The sequence below is a fragment of the Pongo pygmaeus genome, chromosome 3 (assembly GCF_028885625.2).
Source record: "Pongo pygmaeus isolate AG05252 chromosome 3, NHGRI_mPonPyg2-v2.0_pri, whole genome shotgun sequence".
In the NCBI taxonomy this organism is placed as follows: Eukaryota; Metazoa; Chordata; class Mammalia; order Primates; family Hominidae; genus Pongo; species Pongo pygmaeus.
Window position 1 is genome coordinate 106935800 of NC_072376.2, and position 21278 is coordinate 106957077.

Consider the following 21278-nt stretch of genomic DNA (forward strand, 5'->3'; position numbering starts at 1 on the left):
GCACTTTGGGGAGCCGAGGCGGGTTGGTCACCTGAGGTCAGGAGTTCGAGATCAGGCTGGCCAACATGGTGAAACCCCATCTCTATTAAAAATACAAAAAATTAGCCGGGCTTTGTGGCGCACGCCTGTAATCCCAGCTACTCAGGAGGCTGAGGCAGGGGAATCGCTTGAACCCGGGAGCTGGAGGTTGCAGTGAGCCGAGATCGCACCACTGACCCCAGCCTGGGAGACAGAGCAAGAATCCGTCTCAAAGAAAAAAAAAAGTAAAGAAATGTTATCCTGCTTCAGTTTTAAATGTCAAATTATTTAAAATTACGTAAAACAAAAAATTCATGGTCTCAGTTACAGTAGCCACATTTCAACTGTTCGATAGCCACATGTGGCCAGTGGCTACTGTTAGGGAAAGAGCAGCTTTGGATCTTCGCCTTTAGAATTTTGCTTGCACTTCTGGGGGCCGGGGAGCTCACGGACCTCATGAAGTTCATCCTTGCTTTATATCCTCCTTGGTTAAGAATTGTCCTTTTCACGTTTTATAAGCCAATTCACAGTGTGACAGTCTAGTTACTTTCCGTATGTTCACTGAACATTATTCACGTTTTCTTATGAATAAATTCCTCGGGTGTACCAAGCAACCGTATTGATTTGGATTTAGAAAAATAAACTGAAGATACAGTGGTTGAATCACTTTTGGCCGCTTTTATGTATCACTGTCTTCTGGTGTGATGACAGGGTTAACTTCTATCTGTTAGAGTTACCGGTTTTCACCTTCCTGACAGGTAAACTTCTGGGTCTGCACTTTTCAGAGTATGTAAAGCTCTTTAAAAAAAAAAATCGCAGGCAGTAACCGCTGAACTTGCATAGATAGAGATTTATCCAAAGTACCCTTCTATTTTTAGGCAGAGCAACTGCTTGCCAATTTAAATTTCTGGAGAGAAAAATGCACCCACTACAAAACGGACGCGCGGAGGGTTAGACCTTTGCCAGGTAGCGCTCAAAATCCGTTAAGACTACTCCCACCGAAACTCGGTAGCGCAGTTGTCTTTCCGCAGCTGCTTCAGCCAGCCCCAGCAAGCCCAAGCGCCCGGCACCGCCTCCGCTTTCCCCGCCCCGGCGCGGCGCGGCTGGGACTGGCCCAGAGGCGTGGCCGGGAGCGGAGGGGCGTGTCCCAGGCCGGGGGTGGGGCGAGGGAGAGCCAGGAGGCGGAAGTTCCCGCGGGCGGTGGGGACGGCGCCCACACCGCGAGTCACTTGTCAGCCCTTGTCTGAGGCGGAGGCAGCGCCGCGCCGCGCCGGACCCGAGGTGAGTGGCGGCCGGCCTGCGATGCGCCTCTCGGATCTCCGGTGGGAGAAGGCAAAGAACCGGCCGCTGTGCGCCGAGCGCGAGGAGGGAAGTCCGGTTGGGGACGAGGAGGGGGCGCTCCTCGGGCAGGGATGGCTCCTCAGGTGCTTTCTGGGCGCGGAGCGGCGGAGGTGGGAGAGCAGCTTGGGAAAAGGAGCGCCCGGAAAAGGGCAGCGCTGGAGTCCGCGTGAGGCCAGAGGGCGAGCCCTGGGGTCCCCGCAGCCCGGGCCGACCGGGACCAGCGTAGCGGAGACGGGGACGCGGGAGGGCGCCCGGAGGTGGCGAGGGCGGGCGAGGACGGGTTCCCGGGCACTGCCGCTCCCACCCACCCGGCTGCCGGCGTCGCCGGGCACCACCGTGGTGTCTGGGTGCCCCGTCCTGCGCCAGGCTCTTGGAGGGTAGGAAGCGGGACTCAAAGGAAAAGGCGCGTTAGTTTTTCTTTGCTCTCAGGCCACTGAGAAGCATTTATTTCTCCCCCAGATATTTACAGTTTTGTGTAACCTGTTTGGGGAAAACTTCTGCGCGTCCAGAAATAAAGCTCGTTTAAGAAACACATTTGTCATGGACACGAGATTTGTTAACACTTGAGTGCTTGGGGCTTTTGTAAGACTGTGCCTTCGGTGCGTTTAACAATAAGTGGAAAAAGGAAGGGCGTGTGGACAGGGCAGAGCTTGGAGAGAAAATTTGTGGCGGCGCTGGGCAGGGCAGATTTAGGGTGTGATCGCCAGATCCTGTCCCAAGTCCTCCTTCCTGACGGGGAGGACGTCTGAACCCGCCTGCCACGGAAACGGCCCGTTCGGTAGCCTTATTTGGCAAACAAGGCTAGACGTGAATCCCTCCTGGAAAACTGTCCTGTCGGCTGCTTTCATCCTGTGCCTGTGGCGTTAGTTTTTCAGCTGTACCTACATTCTCTCTCCATTGCGGGGAAAGAGAATCTCAAGATATTTCTCTTTAATTTCAGGCCTTTTTTTGTCACTCTGTAGTTCATCTTGAGTTCTCCTTTCTCCCCTCTCACCCACTAATGAAGCTGAGATACAAGTGTGGGAAATACCAAGCTTCTTTCCCTAGTACTAGAGCAAGGACATTGTTTAGACTTTCCCTAAAAGAAAATCCATAACTATACAGAAATTCCAACCTTTTCTACGTGTTTGAAAGAGTATGCTGCTATTTCCTGCCTGCTTGGTATTTGAGGAAGGGCTTGGGCACTAATAACCAGATGGAGGAGTCTTGGAAAGGCCAATAAAAATATTGCCATTGCTTGGGGCAGAGACTGTTTTAAGGCAAATGAATTCCAAAGGAAGCTAGCAGAAGAAGAATCTAGAAATGAACGGACAGTGACTAGAAATGAAATGACACTGGTTTTGTAGTGTGGCTGTGACCTTGCCAGTGCTAGGAATTTTAATAACAAATGAGAGAAGTTAGGAAGGGAATCCCCAAGTAAGGGAAGTTGCATGTACATGGGTTGATAATCTAAATGAAATACATTTTCTTGTAGGGAAGAATGGGGCCAGAGGAAGTTGAGCCTAACTTTCATATTCTTCCCCAGACACAAGTTAAAGATTAATAAAGGAGGGCAGGCTGCCTGTGAAATATCAGTTGGCTTTACACGATTCTGATTTGTATTGTGTCAATATCAGGACAGTCCTTCTATTAGTTTTCTGAAAATCTTCTCCTTTTATAGCGGGAAAGCAGTTGAATTATGTGTGGCTCATTATTAGCTTCCCACTAGTAGTTTTTCACCTATATATACAGTTTGACTTCCGGCTTGGCCTTTGGATCTTTTTTAGTGCTCTGTGCCTATTACTTCAATACTGAAGTAATGTGTGACTGCCTTGTAGTTCAGTATACTACCACGCCAGTAGAAAAGCTCTTTCGGTTTCTGATACAATTTTCTGTAATTTTTATTTTCCCTGATATAATTTTTCTTTGAAAACCAGGCTTATTTGAATGTTTTGCCCCATTTTCCCTTTATGAGAAGAAGGAATGTTTGCTTTAAATATACCTATGGCTCAAATATCTACATCTGCAACTATGAATTTGGGGTGATGGGCTAGAAATTTTGAATGGGTTAAAACATATAGACAGGTAATATTAGGTGGTGATTTGGTTGAATAGCTTACATTTTCCAAGGAGGTATGTTTTTAATATTATAAAATTACATATCTGTTATGTTTTTAATATTTTTTAAAGAGAGAGAATTATTGTTTCTTAGTATTCCATTAAAAGAAAACTTCATTCCTCTCTCTCCTGCCATTATAACAACCAATAGGAAACTCGAAGTTTTTTTGTTTTTTAAAAATTATATGAAAGTACTACTAGGAGAGTCATCATATGCACACTTAACAGCAAAACAGACAAAAGAAAGCACCGAAGCACTGGTTCTTTTCTAAACTGCCAATTCCATTTGATTGCATTAAGGTTAACCCAGCTCTTCTGCCATATTTAGTCATAATCTTATTCACTGAGTGGCAAATGCTTACTCTCTGCTTGGTGAGGTGTGTGTATAAAACAAAAAGCAGGTTGTGACTAACATCACTGTACTAGAGTATTGCCTATCGTTGACTATCTGAAGGAAAAGTAGATATCACTTTAAGTGTGGAAAATACTATGTCCCCATAGGAGGAAATACAAGTTGTAGTTCGTGATTGGAGAGAATAGTTTTGTGCATTGAAAAACAGCTTCTCATTGTAAATTTAGTATTTGGAAAGCATGAATGGGAGCCTACTGATTTGCAGTCTCTTTCACATGTTAGAGTAACTTAGAATTTAAGTAAGTGCAGTTGAAAGACTTGTCAATTGCAGACAAAAGAATACATGAAGTGGAGGGAAGGAGAAAATCATTTTGAATTCAACCTGAAATAAAATCTTGCTACATTAGTGAAGTATTGTAAAGTACTTTGAGTTAAAGTTTGCATGCAAGAAGCCACAAAATTGGATTGTAGCAAGTTGTGAAACAGATTAAGTGTCTAGAAATGTATTCTGATACGGAATTTTTAGACCATGGAAATCGCCATGAGTGTAGAAAATTTATATAGTTCACAGATTGCTTTTCTTAAGCTGAAATTAATGAAGAACTTAATTGAGACTTATCTTCTATAGCCTCTCACCCCCCTCAAACAAAATACTAAACATAATTTATGTTCTAGGGTTTCAAGTAAACATTTTTGCTGATCATCTGATTTTCTTACACAGCATATTTCATTTTCTGTCATTGGACTTTGAGCCATTAGAACCATGAGCAACTACAGTGTGTCACTGGTTGGCCCAGCTCCTTGGGGTTTCCGGCTGCAAGGCGGCAAGGATTTCAACATGCCTCTGACAATCTCTAGTGTAAGTAAACTTTACAAATTTTATTATAGATGTTCATTCAGTGCTTAGTCCTCAGGTTGAGTTGTTTAATTCTCTGTTGACCTGTACTCTACTTATCATTGCTCCTGGGATTTGATCTTGGCAAATTTGATTATCTGTAATAAAGGATGAGGGGAGTAGATTTAGCAAGGAGAACTGATTTCAATTTAACTTCTTTTCTGTTTTCCCTCATGTTGTCAATAATAAAATGGAAAAAGCATTTAACTAGGAACAGACTGTACATTTTTGAACTGTCCCTAATTTGGGGAATTCTCTGAATCTTAGTTTTTTCATATATAATTTTCAAAGGTTGTGCTATGGGATTATAATAATCTCTTTCAGTTCCAAAAGCTGTTTGTTAAAAACTGTTGATCAAAATTGAATAAAATGATTGTTTTGGAATTATTTCCTCAGCTCACTTTCTGGTGGAGGTGGTAGTCAACAGTAAGATGGCCAAAAGCTACTTATCCTTGAAGAGGAAATGAAGGGCGTGGAGCTCCAACTAGATAGCCTATGAATAATTGAGATTTGGCTTTTTACCTCATTATGGATTTAGTTTAAATGTATTCTGTGTATATATTTTAAGGATATGTTTCCATGATGATGATGATAGCACTGATGAGAGGAGTAATTACAGCTTCTATTTATTGAGACTTGACTAAATGTCAGGTACTGTTTCACTTTCATCACCAGTAGGTAATTATTACTATTATATAAGTTTCTAAAAGGTTTGCTTTTGCATATTCAAATAAATGTGAATTTCCATCTTCTTTTACTCAAATGGTAGCATATTATACGCACTGTTTTTTTTGAGACGGAGTTTGGCTCTTGTTGCCCAGGCTGGAGTGCAGTGGCACAATCTCGGCTTACCACAACCTCCACCTCCCAAGTTCAAGCGATTCTCCTGCCTCAGCCTCCCGAGTAGCTGGGATTACAGGCATGTGGCACCACGCCTGGCTAATTTTGTATTTTCAGTAGAGACCAGGTTTCCCTATGTTGGTCAAGCTGGTCTCGAACTCCTGACCTCAGGTGATCTGCCCACCTCGGCCTCCCAAAGTGCTAAGATTACAGGTGTGAGCCACCGGGCCTGGCCCACACTATTTTATACTTTGCTTTTTTTGCAACAATTTACCCTGAGATCATTCTCTATTAATATATAAGGAGGGATGTGTGTTTTTTAAAACAATTGTATAATTTTCTTTTATAGGGAAAGTGACATTTAACCAATCCCCTACTGAAGAGTATTTGTGTCATTTCCATGTTACTGTTACAGTGGTACAGTGAATACCAAATATAAGTACATACATATATATGTGAATATATGTATCTACTTCATTTTGAAAGGTTGTGCCAATTTACACTTTTGTGCAATGCATGAAAATACTATTTTTGTGCCAGTCTTACCAACAAACTTGGATATTTATCAAGTGCTGTGAATGCATCATCTCATTTAATTATCATACCAACATGCAAAATAGTCATATTATTCCCATTGTATATAACTGTGCTATGCGCTCACATGGCTGTATGGAAGAGCTGGCTTTTCAACAGTTATGCTGTGCTGCCTCTTTAATAATTCCCTTTACCATAAATTTAGTTAGTTGTTTCTTTAATCAGATATTTAGAAGATTGTCATTTTGGTTAATGATACATATGTATGTATAAATATATTTACACACACATACTCTGCATCTTGTATGTGTATCCAACTTCATTTTGAAAGATTAAAAGTAAGTTTGTAATGCCTAAATATCCTTATTAAAATACTGCAAATCCCATTTTACTAACGGAGTTTCCTTTGTTTCTTGGCTGTGGATTTTTTTAAAGTTATCTTTAATTTATCAATTTCTGCCTTGATTTCAGTTAATTAGATTTTATAAGGAAGTATATATATGTAATCCAGCCTGCAAGTTTTAACACCTTTCATGGTTAGATGAAATTTTAAATGTAAAGCATCCATGTGAAAATGTGTCATATGATTTATTACTGTTTGAGTGAGTTGGTATTTTATTTCTTCTACTGATGATCTATTATGGGAACAGGAGCAATCTTTGAGTATTCTTGGTTTTTATGTTTTGTTAGCATTTTATATTTTAAATATTCTACTTTAATTATCTAAAGAAAGTTATTATTTAGTTTAAATGCTTACTTTTTTGCTGAAGAAAAGTTCAGAAACAAATTGACACCTAAATGAGCCAAACTTAATTATCACTTTGTTATGTGGTAATAGAAATGCAAATAGAGTATGTATGAGAATTTTGTGGTACCGTGCCTTTAAAAAAGTTTCATGTGCTTCAGTTTCCTGGCAGACAGTTTGAGGTACTAGCTCCATGTTGTGATGCTGATACAACAGAACACTGTGTACATACATATGTGCCCTCCCCTGGCACAGAAGAAATGCTTTCCTTGTGTAGACAGAGTGCTAATTAAAGGATTTTGAACATACTGATTAAAAGAGACTATGGTAACAAAGCTGCTGAGTTATTTCTGTTCTCTTACAAAAGTCTCTGCCATCCACTGTGACCTTTTTGGGCCTTGTGCAGTGGGGCATGCAATTCATTCTGGACTGGAGAGGATTGGAAGGGGAGGGGGAGGAGAGAAGGGAATGTTGGCTCAATTGGGCTGCTAGGCTCTTGGCCTTTCATTGTAGTTATTTTTAACCCCTTGTGTGGTTTAAATATGCCTAGTAACATTGCCTAATAAAGGTTTGCGTTTAATAACTAATTTATATTGTGGTAAGATTGTTAATGTTATAAATTTTTAACTTACTCTCATCTTAATTAGTTCTTTGGTTATACTTTTTCTGCCTTAATTATGTAAAATTACTGGGATATTACTGGTCATCGGGTTCTTTAATTAATAGTATCAAGAAATAATTAAAACCTGAAAGCATGCTTAAACCATGTAATTTAATGATTCACTTACTTTAATAATGCATATGAAATTCTTAGCAAGGTCTGGCAGTCTCTCAATTATCTTTTATAATAATATTATAAGCTTTAAAAAGAAAACTATTTAGAAACTTGAAACATTAAATATTTAACCCCCATAGTTGTAGGGAACATAGCAATTACGGTTTTTTGGTTTTTTTTTTAAACTTATTGTCCACTGAAACTAAGAAAGGAAAAAAAAATCAGAAGTTTGTACTTAGCTGGGAATCTGCATCTTTAGAGTTCAAAACTATGCAATTTTTCTTCTGATTAGGTATTATTATGTTGAACTCCGAAGGGTCATTTACATTCCTTTATAACACTGGAGCTCTGGTGTATCGAATTGTGTTTTGAAATAAATAAGCCACTAGCAGGGACTTGAACATTGCGTTTTCTTTAGATTTTGTTGTATCAGCATGTGAATATGCTGAATACAACTTGTATCCTAAAGCATACAAGCTATAACATTTTCACATTGTACTCAAATTTCTTCATCATCTGTATTGTATGAATTTTGTATACTGTTTTGTTGGTGGATTTCTAAGATAAGATTGCCAGTTCCTGCTAACTTTTTAAAAAGATCCTCAGGTTGCTGTAGCTGGATGATCACATGTCATTTAATTTCCAATCCTTAAAATGGAGTGCCGGCTACCTAAGTTTGCAGGCTGTCTTTTTATGACCCTGTATTTATGGAATTGCCCTGAAACCATGGAATGTGAGGATGGGTTTCGTTGTAGCAGTGTGGGTTTGTTGGTTTTTGCCAGTATATTTTATAACAAGAAATAGGAGATTTGTTGGCTATATTTTGGCCAGTTGATACTCTTCATGATGGAATTATAAGAAAGATTATATATTTGTGAGTAACATCTTTTAAGTTGTTATATCCTAAAGTTGAAATACTCTGCTGTGTGTTACTTTCTCATTATGTTTGGGCTCTTTTCTTCACTGTCAATATTTGGATTACCTGAAGATGATCTCCCAATTCTCTGTAAACATATTTTAGATGTTTCTTTAAGAGATAAGAATTAGGTCAAACTTTTTAACATCTAAATAACAATGACTTTGATTCTCAAGAGTTAGGGGAGGATAAATTGTTATAAGCTTGGACAAAATTCTAGTTGGATTTGAAAAGCAGAAGAAACTTATCATTGCTTGGATTATGGAGCCCTGTTTGGGAGTCTAACACAGAAGAGAGAAAGACAGAATTGTGAAACACTTTGCTATGAATTCATTGATTCAGTAGTTATAGTAATACTTCCTAGAAGCCACTGAAGAAGATACAAAGTGGGGAGTACAAGGGTGGATGGAAAAGAAATAAGCACGGTGCTATAGAACTAGACAGTGTCGTAAGACCTGTCACAAGTCAGTATTCTATGAAATGACAGATTCTGATAAGTGTTTCTCAGTTTCAGTGGGTGTAAATCTTTTGTTTGTGGGGGTTGGTTTCCTTTAGGAGAAGTTAATTGAACTGATCCTCAAAGGATGAAATTTAAACACCTCAAAGTCAGCATTTCTCCTAGTTGTCCAGTGCATAGTGAAGATGAAGACTTTCCTTGCCATTGCTTGACTCCAAGTAAAGCTGCGAATGTAGTTGAGCGATTCTCCAGACCTGCCAGCTGCAGAGTTTCCCTCCTACAGGAAGACAGAAAGACTTTCGGTTCTCTCAAGCTGAAATAAGAGAGCCATCCTACCTTGAATAAATGGGCCCATTGTTAATTTTAAGCTCTTGAGTATTTTCTTTTATATTCCCTCCCAGCTACCCTGTCATTATGCCAAGTTAGAAAATTAATTTAGTTTGTATAACTATATGATGTATATTTCACGTGTGTGTTTACTCTGCTTTAAAAATATTAATTACCTTTTGTGTGAGGTTCAGAGACCTGTCTTTTCCCATGTGGCAGTTTCATATGTTTTGTGGTCACAAATGTCAAGAATCTCAGTGTAATTCTGGATAAATTTTTCTGCTCTATGATTTGTAAAGAAATGAAAATCTTATATTTTTAATTGAAAATTAGTAGTTTTAGAAAAAAAGGCGCTTATTTGATTTTAGTAAACGTTGGGCATTTTGAAAAGTTATTCAGAGGAATGTTACTGGTAGGCAGGACTTTTGTATCTGATGGAGGAAACCGCTGTAGGGTTTGGATAAAATAAGACTAGCAGGCTGGGCGCAGTGGCTCACTCCTGTAATCTCAGCATTTTGGGAGGACAAGGTGGGAGGATCATTTGATACCAAGAGTTCAAGGTTACAGTGGGCTGTAGTCATGCCCCTGTACTCCAGTCTGTGTCACAGAACCAGACCCTGTCTCAAAAAAAAGGAGAAAAAAAAAAAAAGGTAAGAATAGCACTTTAGACCTTGGGAAAGAACGTTTTCATATAACCTATTCATCTACTCATGAGTTAGGTATATCTACCTACTTAAACTAAGAATAGATAGATAATAGATAATGTACAGCTGTATATTGGAATGACCTGGATTTAAATCTTAGCTGGAAAATCAGTTCATTGATTTGAGCTTCTGATTTTCTTTGATGTACGGGAAATGCTTTGTAAATTAAAAAGTATTATACAGGTAGATGTGATTATTATTAATAATTTGGAGCCTATGAGCTTTCAATTTTTTTTAGAACTTCTGAGGCAAAGAGCTTTTCTTTATGATAGTTGCTAGTCACACTACATGTGAATACGCAGTTGAACAGTGGTCTTTGTCTGTGACATCCCATTACCAGTAGTTCTTACCCAGATTCTCATATACCACAGGACCAGTTATGTCTTTTTCCCCCAGTTACAGCTGTATTGAGGACAAATCAGTTATGATTTAGTTATTTCTAGAAGCAAACGTTGCTTTAGACAAAAAAGGAGTTATTACTTCAGCATCTTATGAGAGAGAATTCTGTTTCAGCTCTGGCAGATGAGACTCTAGGCCTTTATTTCAGTATCTGAGATGCAAAAAATATTGAGTATGTGACATAAAATTTGACAAAACTAGATATTAGCATGTGAAATAACAATATGTGGATCTATTTGCAAATAAATGACCTAATGGGAATTAAAAGAGAAAACATTAAGTAACTAAAGAGCAGTGACCATGGTATCTACTGATTCTTTAGGTATTCTATGTGTTGGGCCACTATATGGTCTTGTTGAGAAGGCAGGTTTGGTTCCTTAATTAACAAAGAGGGAAAAATCACTTTTCTAGCCTACTTTGTTTTTATTAAGAGGTTTTTTTTTTTAAAGGTAATAAACTAAGAATGGACAAAGCAGAGAATATTGAATGAGTATTCCCTTATTCCTTCACCTTCTTTCTTATTTTTTTCTTTCCTGTTGTTTAAGTATAGTTATCTTCCCTTCTGTAAATACTCAGATTTCTTTTATAGCTGATGTTGTTGTCACCCATTTTTTATGACTATTACTAGAACAAAGTTCACCAACCTTGTTGACATTTAGTAACTGGGCTCCCAACTGGGCTAAGCAGTTGTAGTAAATGTCTCTAATAGGTGTAAATAGAGGAGAGTAAAATGAACTGGAAATGTTAATAGGAGGGAATAAGAAAGAAAAAGTTCGATGAGAGAAGAAAATAAAGAGGACCTTTTAAAAGGCTGCAGTGTGTCACCCAGGCCGGAGTGCAGTGGCACGATCTCAGCTCACTGCAACCTCCACCTCCTGGGTTCAAGCAGTTCTCTGCCTCAGCCTCTTGAGTAGCTGGGATTACAGGCATTCGCCACCATGCCCAGCTAATTTTTTTGTATTTTTAGTAGAGACGGGGTTTCACCATGTTGGCCAGGCTAGTCTTGAACTCCTGACCTTTGATGCACCCACCTCAGCCTCCCAAAGTGCTGGGATTACAGGTGTGAGCCACCGCACCCGGCTTAATTTTCTTTAGGTAAGACATTCATATGGTTCAAAATTCAAAAGATACGCGAGCATATAGGGGGAAATGTCTCCTGGTGTCCTGCTGTTCATTTCCTCTTCCTGGAAGCCACTTGTGTTAGTAGTATACTTCCAGAGATAATGTATATAGGTATATCTCCTCTCCACCCTCCTTTTAACACAAATAGTATGCTTAATAGAAATACTTTTTTTTTGGCATTTTGTTCACTTAACCCAACATCAGTAAATATATCTTCATTCCTTTTTTACCGCTACACTGTGTTTGGATTTGTCATAATTTTTTAAATCAGTTCCTATTGATAGACAATTAGATTTTTTCTAGTCTTGTGCTTTTACTGCCACTGCAGTGTAAGTTTTGCCCATATATGTATATGTATATAAGTGTAGACATTTAGATTTTTTTCTAGTCTTTTTGCTTTTACTGACATTGAATTTAAGTTTTGCCTATATATGTGTGTATATATTTGTATATTTGTCACATAAATTCCTAGAAATGGAATTGATGAGTCAGAGGGTGTATGCATTTGTAATTTTGACTGATATTGCCATCTTTATAGAGACACTCCTACTCACAATATGAGGATGCCTATTTCCCCATACCTATGCTAGCCTGAGTTTCAACAGACCTTGATCATTTCCAATCAGATCGGCCAGTTTCCACCTGTCTTCTTTTTACAAGGCTCAGTCACAAGTATTTTACAAAGGATTTTCTGTGTTTTCAAGTGGTTTGTTTTCCGTTTTGCAAGATAATCTAGGAAATAAAAACATGCTGCTTTTCTTTAAATGATACCATTAATTTCTTAAAGATGCCATTTTCTGAATTCTTTCATCCAGAGCTTTTATTAGTAATTATCTCTATCATTTGTTTCCCATTTCTAAACTAACTTCCTCTCTATCTTAACCTGTTACTCCCAGTTGCATGGCAAAAGATTTTGTGTTTTTGGCACAGTGCCCCGTCATAGACTTTTTGGAAAATTAAGCAAATCACATTTAATAGATTCAAAGTTGTTAACTTTGGAATCTGCTCAGTAGGCTGATATACAATTGACCCTTGAACAAAACAGGGTTTAGGGGCACCAACCCCCTGTGCAGTCAAAAATCCATGTATAACTTTTGACTCCCCCAAAACTTAGCTACTGATAGCCTACTGTTGACCAGAAGCCTTACCCATAGTATAAACAATTGATTAATGCATATTTTGTATGTTATAATGTTAAATACTGTATTCTTAGAATAAAATAAGCTAGAGAAAACATTATTTAAAAATCATAAGGAAGAGAAAATATATTTACTGTTCATTAAGTGGAAGGGAGTCATCGTAAAGGACTTCATTCTTGTCATCTTCACTTTGAGTAGGCTGAGAAAGAGGAGGAAGAGGAAGGTTGGTCTTGCTGTCTCAGGGTGTGGCAGAGGTAGAATAGGTGGAGGTGGAAGGGAAGCAGGAGAAAGCAGGAGAGTTGGGCACACTTAGTGTAACTTTTATTGAAAAAAATCTGCCTGTAAGTAGCCCCGTGCAGTTCAAACCTGTGTTGTTCAAGGGTCAACTGCGTGGTTTTGAATTCTAGTCTTTAGCTCCTTTTATATGATGTGACAAGGAGACTAACCATTATGAGGTGTTCACTATGGTCTGAGGAATGGCAAATTTCACCCTTTATGAGACTCAGTGTGTTTTTATTATCAATCTTTATTAGCTAATGGAAGTTAACTGAAATCAGGTAGGTTTATAGAGTGTTCTGTAGCATGGTGAGTCAGGCATTGTGAAGGTATACTAATGCGTGGCACAAGGTAGTTACTCATTTTAGCCTAGTGTGAGCAGCAGAGTGTATGTGTTGGTAACTATAGTAACAAAAAGAGTAAGGATGCCAGGGATGTTTATATTTTTTGTGGTACAGATGAGGGAAGGAGGAATTTCTCTTTAGTGTGTTGCTGTAAATGTTAAATATGATGAGAAGAGTTTTGAATTAGAGAAGAATTTGCAACACTTGTTATTTGGATTCTGTGAATTGTTAAACATTTTTTTCCTCAAGGTCCAGAGATTGATTTAACAATGGCCACTGTACTTCATGATAATTGTCCTGGTTAAATTTTAATTGAAGAAAAGAGAAAGTAGTTATTGTAATGACATTAACAATTCAATGCTGTTTACCATTGATTGGATCAGGGATTTAAGTGTTGTGATTCAGTTCCATTGAGACCTAATTAACAGCCCAGTATTTTTCAAATGATTTCTGGGATATTAACTTTTGGAAGTGGTAGAATTAAGAGATTTAGTAAGGTTGTGTAACACTAGCCAGAGCAGACTATGTTTGTTCTGAAAGTATGTTTGTTCTGAAAGTATTTTTCTTCTGAGAAAACGTTGCTGGAGGACAAATGTCTTTTAGAAAACAAATGTTTTGTCCCTTAACTAGGACCCCTTAGAAATGTTCTGGAGAAAGAAATTATATCTAACTAGATAGCTATCGTGGTACACATGTAATTTCCATGATTTTGGTCATTCCTTTGAAGTGTCTTTATGCTACTCATTTGCAAATATCCTGCAAATGGTTGTTTTGATCTTTTTAGGGTAGACGTTTCTATTTTGTTTATATGTACCTCTGTCTATTCTGGAAGATTCTGGTTATTTGGTGTCCAGTTCTCTGAGTGATTCTTTGCTATTTTAGCAGACAAAAGTGTTTCCAAAATTCATGAATGGCTTATCCTCCTTCAGGCTGGTTCCTTATCCTCAGGCTGGCATCTTGACTAGGCAATAATTTTAGAAACTTATATTTAATATATTACTGCCTTATTTAAGAACTGTATGAGCTTCCCATTATCTTTTGAATTATTACTTAATTTCTCTGGTTGGTTTTCAAGTTGCATATAAATGGGCCCGTTTAATATAACTTGAGTTTATAGTCCAAAATGCCAATTTTGAACCCTGAAGTCCTTAGTCTTTTTATTCTTTTTGCATACTACTTTTGTTTATTCTTATCATCCCTAAAGCCCTATCTCTTCCTCAAGGAACATTCATATATTCTTTGCTCTCTGAAATGTTTGACTATTCCAGTTCAATTCGGTCTCCTTTCTTTCCTGTATTAAATAATAATGATAATAATGAAAATATGCTAACGTTTATTGAGCCCTTGTTACTGTTTGGGTCCTGTTCCAGATGTTTTATACATGTTCGATTATTTAATTCTCATAACAGCCCCATGGGGAAGTGTGATTTTTTTTAATTTTATTTTTGTTTTATTTTTTTGAGATGGAGTCTCGCTCTGTTACCCAGGCTGTAGTGCAGTGGCATGATCTCGGCTCACTATAACCTCCACATCCCAGTTTCAAGCGGTTCTCCTGCCTCAGCCTCCTGAGTAGCTGGGACTACAGGCGTGTGCCACCACACCTGGCTAATTTTTGTATTATTATTTTTTTTAATAGAGACGGGGTTTCACCATGTTGGCCGGGCTGGTCTCAAACTCCTGACTCCCGCCTCAGCTTATCAAAATGCTGGTGGGATTACAGGCATGAGCCACCTTGCCCAGCCAGGAAGTATGATTTTAAATCTCTGATTTAGAGATGAAGAAACTGAGGAGCAGAGAGGTTAAGTAACATGCCCAAAGTTACACAGCTAATAGTTGGTTAGGCTCAGGATTTGAAACCAGCCAAACTGAGTAGTAATAATATGTTTGTACCTATTATGCTTATTTCCGAGGAATAGATGACAGCTTTCACTAGGGATAGCCAAATTTGTGTGTGTGTGTGTGTGTGTCTGTTTCTTTTTTTTTTCCCTTTGTTTTTGAGACAGGGTCTTGCTCTGTAGCATGGGCTGGAGTGCAGTGGCACTATCACAGCTCACTACATCCTTGACCTTCTGGGTTCAAGTGATCCTCCTACCTCTACCTCAGCCTCCCAAGTAGCTGGGACTGCAGGTGCATGCCACCATGCCTGGCTAATTTTTTAATTTTCTGTAGAAACAGGGTCTCATTACGTTGCCCAGGCTGGTCTGTAACTCCTGACCTCATGTGATCCTCCCTTCTCAGCCTCCCAAAGTGTTGGTATTATAGGCCTGAGCCACTGGGCCAGGTCTGTGTGTTTCTTAACCAGAGAATAGATCCTAGAGAATCAAAAACTTGTATGTATGGGAGTAACTGAGATTATTAACAAAAAAATATATAACTGGTTTCCAGACTGACTAGTAGTCAGAATCATCAGTGAGACTTTAAAAGTGTGGATCCAAGGACTTTGACACAGACTTTGAATTTAGGATATTTACGGATTCATTAGATTCCACATTTTTAACATGCTTTCTAGATATTTCACCTGCACCAGTTGGCTTCCATTTTGTATACTTTTGTTTGGGAACCATATGTAGCTTTGCTTTTGTAAAAGCAAACAAAAAAAATTTATTATAGAGCTTTTGTTACTTAGATCATTTCAGCAAAATGTTAAGGGTAAGTTACTTGGAATTTGAACTGGAGTTGACTAAATAATGTGACAGATCTGCTTTTCTCCAACTGCCAGCCTCTTCCTGGTTTTTCAGAGTTCAGTCACCATAGGTCAAGTCTTTTATAGAAGTAAATGGCAGTTTTAATAATATATGATGTCAGGTATTAGTTACGTTCGTGATGCTATAAACACCTTTATGACAAATGAAAGATTTGGAGGACTTTGAAATTGGCATGCTATTTATAATATTTTAATGCTTTAACAGTTAATACGGAATGTTAGATTTACCAAAGACTTACAGAGAAATCCTTGGCTATACTAGGTTTTGTTTTACACCTCATGATAAAGTGGTTATATTAAAGTTAAACAAGTTATAGTCTTTTAAGGCCATGGCCATAGAGATCAATTCAAATATTTGGACTCCATGTTAGATTTCACAGCAGTATAGTTTAAGTATAATTAATACTTCATGTATTTTGTTAGATCATGAGCCTCTCTTATCACTCAAGAAGACCCCCGAGTCTTATTTATTCAAGATTACTTTAGAATTCCCAGTACATGTTCAGTAACTATTGATTAATGATCACCGTGGTAATAGAGAACGAATGGGAAGCTGGGTTGCAGTTGCAATCAGGTTTCTTCTAGATTTGTTAATGTACCTGATTGATAGAATTAACTGATGAAAGTTTTTTTTTTTTTTTTTTTTTTTTTGAGGTGGAGTCTCGCTATGTTGCCCAGGCTGGAGTGTGGTGGCATAATCTCAGCTCACTGCAACCTCTGCCTCCTGGGTTCAAGCAATTCTCTGCCTCAGCCTACCGAGTAGCTGGGATTACAGGCACCCACCACCACGCCTGGCTAATTTTTGTATTTTTAGTAGAGACAGGGTTTCATCATCTTGGCCAGGCTGGTCTTGAACTCCTGACCTCGTGATCCACCCGCTTCAGCCTCCCAAAGTGCTGGGATTACAGACATGAGCCACCGCGCCCGGCCTGATGAAACATTTTAATGAAACATTTTGGTTTTCCTTATTTTCAGTCCTAATCAGGATTTAAGTTTCTAGGTAGTACCCTAGAGGTTACATTATGTGATAGACCCTTAATTCCCAAGGTGGTCTTCCCATGTGTCAGCCAGGATTTGTTTTTTGTCTTTCTTACCCAACAGTTCTACTTCTTTTCTTTAGTGCCCTGCACAACAAACATGCATGTTTGCACATTACAGCCTTTCAAACGGGAATGAGTTATATTTCCCTTTGAGTCTTGTGGATATTCTGTAAGAAGCCATTTCTTCAAATGTTTCTCTCATGACAGCTACCCTATCTTCACATCCCTTAGCATTTACCTTTAAAAGTAGTTTAGGTTTTAATTGTCTCTTTAAGTTAACTCTTAGAACTGAACCTAATACCTCAGATATGTTAAGACAAATGCAAAGTTTTAGTTATGAAGTAAGGAAACTGATTTTTGTATGACTCGATAGTGGGATTTAGAAGCTGTTCTGAGCAGTGGGCTTGATGGAACTTTCACTTTTTTCCCTCTATGCACTTTTTTTTTTGGTGATGGAGTCTTGCTCTGTCACTCAGGCTGGAGTGCAGTGGCGCAATCAGAGCTCCATGCAGCCTTGAACTCCTGGTCTCAAGTGATCCTACTGCCTTAGCCTCCCAAGTAGCTGTAACTACAGATATGTGCCACTGTGCCCAGCTAATGTTTTACATTTTTTGTAGAGATGAGCTCTCGCTTTGTTGCCCAGGCTGGTCTCAAACACGTGGGCTCAAGTGATCCTCTGGGATTACAGGAATGAACCACGGTGCCTGGCATCTGTGCACTTTTGTACTGCTTGAAATTTTTACAATTTCTATGTCTTCTGTTTAAGAGAAGACATAAAAAGAGAAAGAAAACTAAACCTAGTCTGTGCTCTGTACGTGTGCATATTTAGGCTTATCTGGACAGAATATGGAGATTAGGAGAGCCTAAGAGAAGCAGATGTTTTTGTTTGTTTTGTTTTTAGGTGTATATGTCTGTGTGGTGTGTGTTTGGATGAGAAATCAAAGACTGATGAGAATAAATTTAGGAAAAACATAATTGAGGTGTAGTCAAACTTAGTCCTTGTAGATTTTATTGTTACTACTTACTATCTTTTAGGAGAAGTGGGTAAATTTTCAGTATGGCAGGTTATGTCCTGTTGGTATGGTTTTCTGAATGACACATGTCAGAGCCATAAGAAGAGGTGTGAGTCAACACATATTTACTGATCTCTTACCATGTTCTGGGCCTTGGATATAGAGTGTGCTTTTCCATTTTCTGACAAAGACCGCGTGGCACATGATATGAAATGTAGGAAGGAGATTGGACATAGGAGAGGACATAAATGTCATCAGATCTAGGAAAGGAAAAGATGAGCGTTGATCACATAGCCTATGTCAGGGTTGCAAGGAACTTCTAGACTAGGATTTATAGAACCCATGGGGCAGACACAAAAGTATTAGTGGCAGACAGAATCATTTATTCTGTATCTTTATTGAGTGCCAGCTATGTGCTCTGTACTGTTGTACGCACTGAAAATACAGTGATAAACAAAACAAAGTTATGTACCTTATAGTCTAGTAAGGGGGAATGGTAACTCACACACACACACACACAAAAAAACAAAAAAACAAACAAACAAAAAAACATAAGCAATGTAATTTAATAAGGTGATGTGCCAGAGAGTAACTGGAGGAAAGGGATGGGTGTTTAGGGATAAGAGTTTCATTTTAGATTGGGCAGTCAATACAGGCCCTCTGAGGAGGCAGCATTGACCTAAGAGTGAGAACTAATCATGCGAAGAGCTGGGAAAACACATTGCAGGCACAGAGATTAGCAAGTGCAGGGGCCTTGAGACAGGAAAGAGCTGAATGTGTTTAAGAAATAGAAAGGAGGCTAGTGTGGCAGGAATGCTGTGAGCAAGGAGGAAAGTGGAGTGAGAATAGGGAGTATGTCCAGTGCCAGGATGAGAGAGAAAGAGGTTCCTGGTAATGAGGAGGATAACATTGGAGGCCATGGTGGGACAACTCCTGGGGATTTTAGAAGGATTTTGATTCCTCTGGATTAGAGCTGAGCTAGAGAGAGTGGATTACTATTATGGTGATCTTACCATATCTCCAGGCTGGTATGTTTCATAAATTGCTTTTGATAGAAATTCCAGGGCAAGAATTTAAAATTTTTTTTGAGCAAAGGAATAACTGTATAGCCTTCTGAGGTGACTATTTGGAAGTGAAACACTCATTTAAATATATGTTTGTCTTGAAAATTTTTAGTTATAGTTCTAACACATACATGATTTTTTTTCATTATTTGCACACTGATTACATTTTTCCTATTTTGCATTCTTTTTATATATATATATATATATATATATTTTTTTTTTTTTTTTTTTTTTTTTTGAGACAGAGTCTCACTCTGTCGCCCAGGCTAGAGTGCAGTGGCATGATCTTGGCTCACTGCAACCTCCGCCTCTCGGGTTCAAGCAATTGTCCTGCCTCAGCCTCCCAAGTAGCCGGGACTACAGGCACATGTCACCACGCCCGGCTAATTTTTTGTATTTTTAGTAGAGACAGGGTTTCACCATGTTAGCCAGGATGGTCTTGATCTCCTGACCTCGTGATCTGCCTGCCTCGGCCTCCCAAAGTGCTGGGATTACATGCATGAGCCACTGTGCCTGGCCTAAATTTTGTTATTTTTATTGTTAGATGCAGCTTGTCTCCCATATGGCTTCTGTTTTCATTTCCTTATGATGTTATGACCTTTTCTACTTTAATAAAGAAATGTTGCATACACATTCAGGAGTTGTTTACAAATTATGCTGGTAACACATTTATTAGAATTTGCCTCAAAGACAAAGTGAGTGTTAGGATGTTTATTCTAGGTCAGATCTGTTGAGCTGAAAAAATTTTTACAGTATATCTATTTTTAAAAAGAATATTTAGCCAATTGGTTGGTTAATATACTCAATGCCAAGAGTTACATTTTATGATCCTTTTATTATTTCTAGTGGAGGGTGTGTATAAGTTTTAATATGTTTTTCATTTCTGAACTTTCAGAGAGCACTTGATTAGAGTTAATGTCTAGTTTCAGTAAATTCAGATTTTCAGCCTTAAACATTGTAATTGACAAAAATGTCATCAATATAATATAGCTCTAGGTCCTCAGTAGTAGATAATAATGTCTACATTATGAAGTAGTAAATTATGTAACTTCATACTTCATATTTGTATTGGTCAGTTCTCACACTGCTAATAACATATCCAAGAGTGGGTAATTTATAAAGGAAAGAGGTTTTTTAGTTGATTCACAGTTCCACATGGCTGGGGAGGCCTCACAATCATGGTGGAAGCAAAGGAGGAGCAAAGTCACATCTTACATGGCGACAGTCAAGAGAAGAGATCATGTGCAGGGGAACTCCCCTTTATAAACCCATCAGATTTCGTGAGACTTATTCACTGTCACGAGAGCAGCATGGCAAAGACCCGCCCCCGTCATTCAGTTACCTCCCACAGGGTCCCTCCTATGACATGTGGGAATTATGGGAGCTACAATTTGAGATGTGGGTGGGAACACAGCCAAACCATATCAGTATTCAAGATCAGCTTTTTATAATTTCAGGGTAGCAAGTTTTTCTGTGAGTTTTGGGGTATAGTTGCAAAATACTACTTTAAAACCAACTTACAAATTACCTGTTATATCAAATATGATAACATAATACACCATAAAGTCTACTTGAGAGATAGTTTTGTAAAAGATTTTATCTTAGATTTAAAGTAATCTAATAGTACTTAAATTTCTAGCCTTAAAAAAAAAAACGTCAGTTAACCATGATTATATAGTGATGAATGGTCAAATATCTGTAAACATTATATTATCAAAACTAATATATTAGTACTGTATTTTTATTGCTTTTTTCATAGCAGTCTTTTAGGATTTATATTTTCTCCCAACATAGTACTTTAGAATTACATTTTTAGTGAACTATATTCTACATGCTGTTGATTGTAGTTATTACAAGTGCCAGCCCTGGAACAGAATGCCTGTGTGTGGATTGTGGCTCTGTAATTTATCAGCTGTAATTTACCATTGGTCGAATTATTGAACAGTGCCCCAAGTTCTTTACCTGTCAAATAAGGGTAAAAATATTTGCACCATAGGACTGTTGAGAAAATTAAATAAATTAACACTTGTAAGGTTTTTAGAAGTGCCTGTTACGCAGTAAGTATTCAGTTAAGGTTACCTAATAACAATGTAAGTTACCTTATAAGTATTTATACTTACAAAGACCTTATAAGTATTTGTACTTACAAAGACCTTATAAGTATTTGTACTTACAA

The 21278-nt window shown here is 38.3% G+C and overlaps 1 protein-coding gene across 7 annotated transcripts in view; it reads left to right on the forward strand.

Annotated features, from left to right (window-relative positions):
- Positions 1 to 1157: 1157 nt before the first annotated feature.
- Positions 1158 to 21278, forward strand: part of PDLIM5 (PDZ and LIM domain 5) — a 215665-nt gene continuing 195544 nt past the window's right edge. For 2 of the 7 annotated variants that reach the window (XM_054484250.2, XM_054484251.2), the window contains exons 1-2: positions 1209 to 1299; positions 4530 to 4667. In XM_054484250.2, the coding sequence (XP_054340225.1) occupies positions 4572 to 4667 (96 nt within the window). In that variant the 5' untranslated portion in view covers positions 1209 to 1299; positions 4530 to 4571. Of the gene's footprint in view, positions 1300 to 4529; positions 4668 to 21278 lie in introns of all 7 variants that reach the window. The other 5 variants (XM_054484247.2, XM_054484244.2, XM_054484249.2 and 2 more) reach the window with 5 other exon arrangements.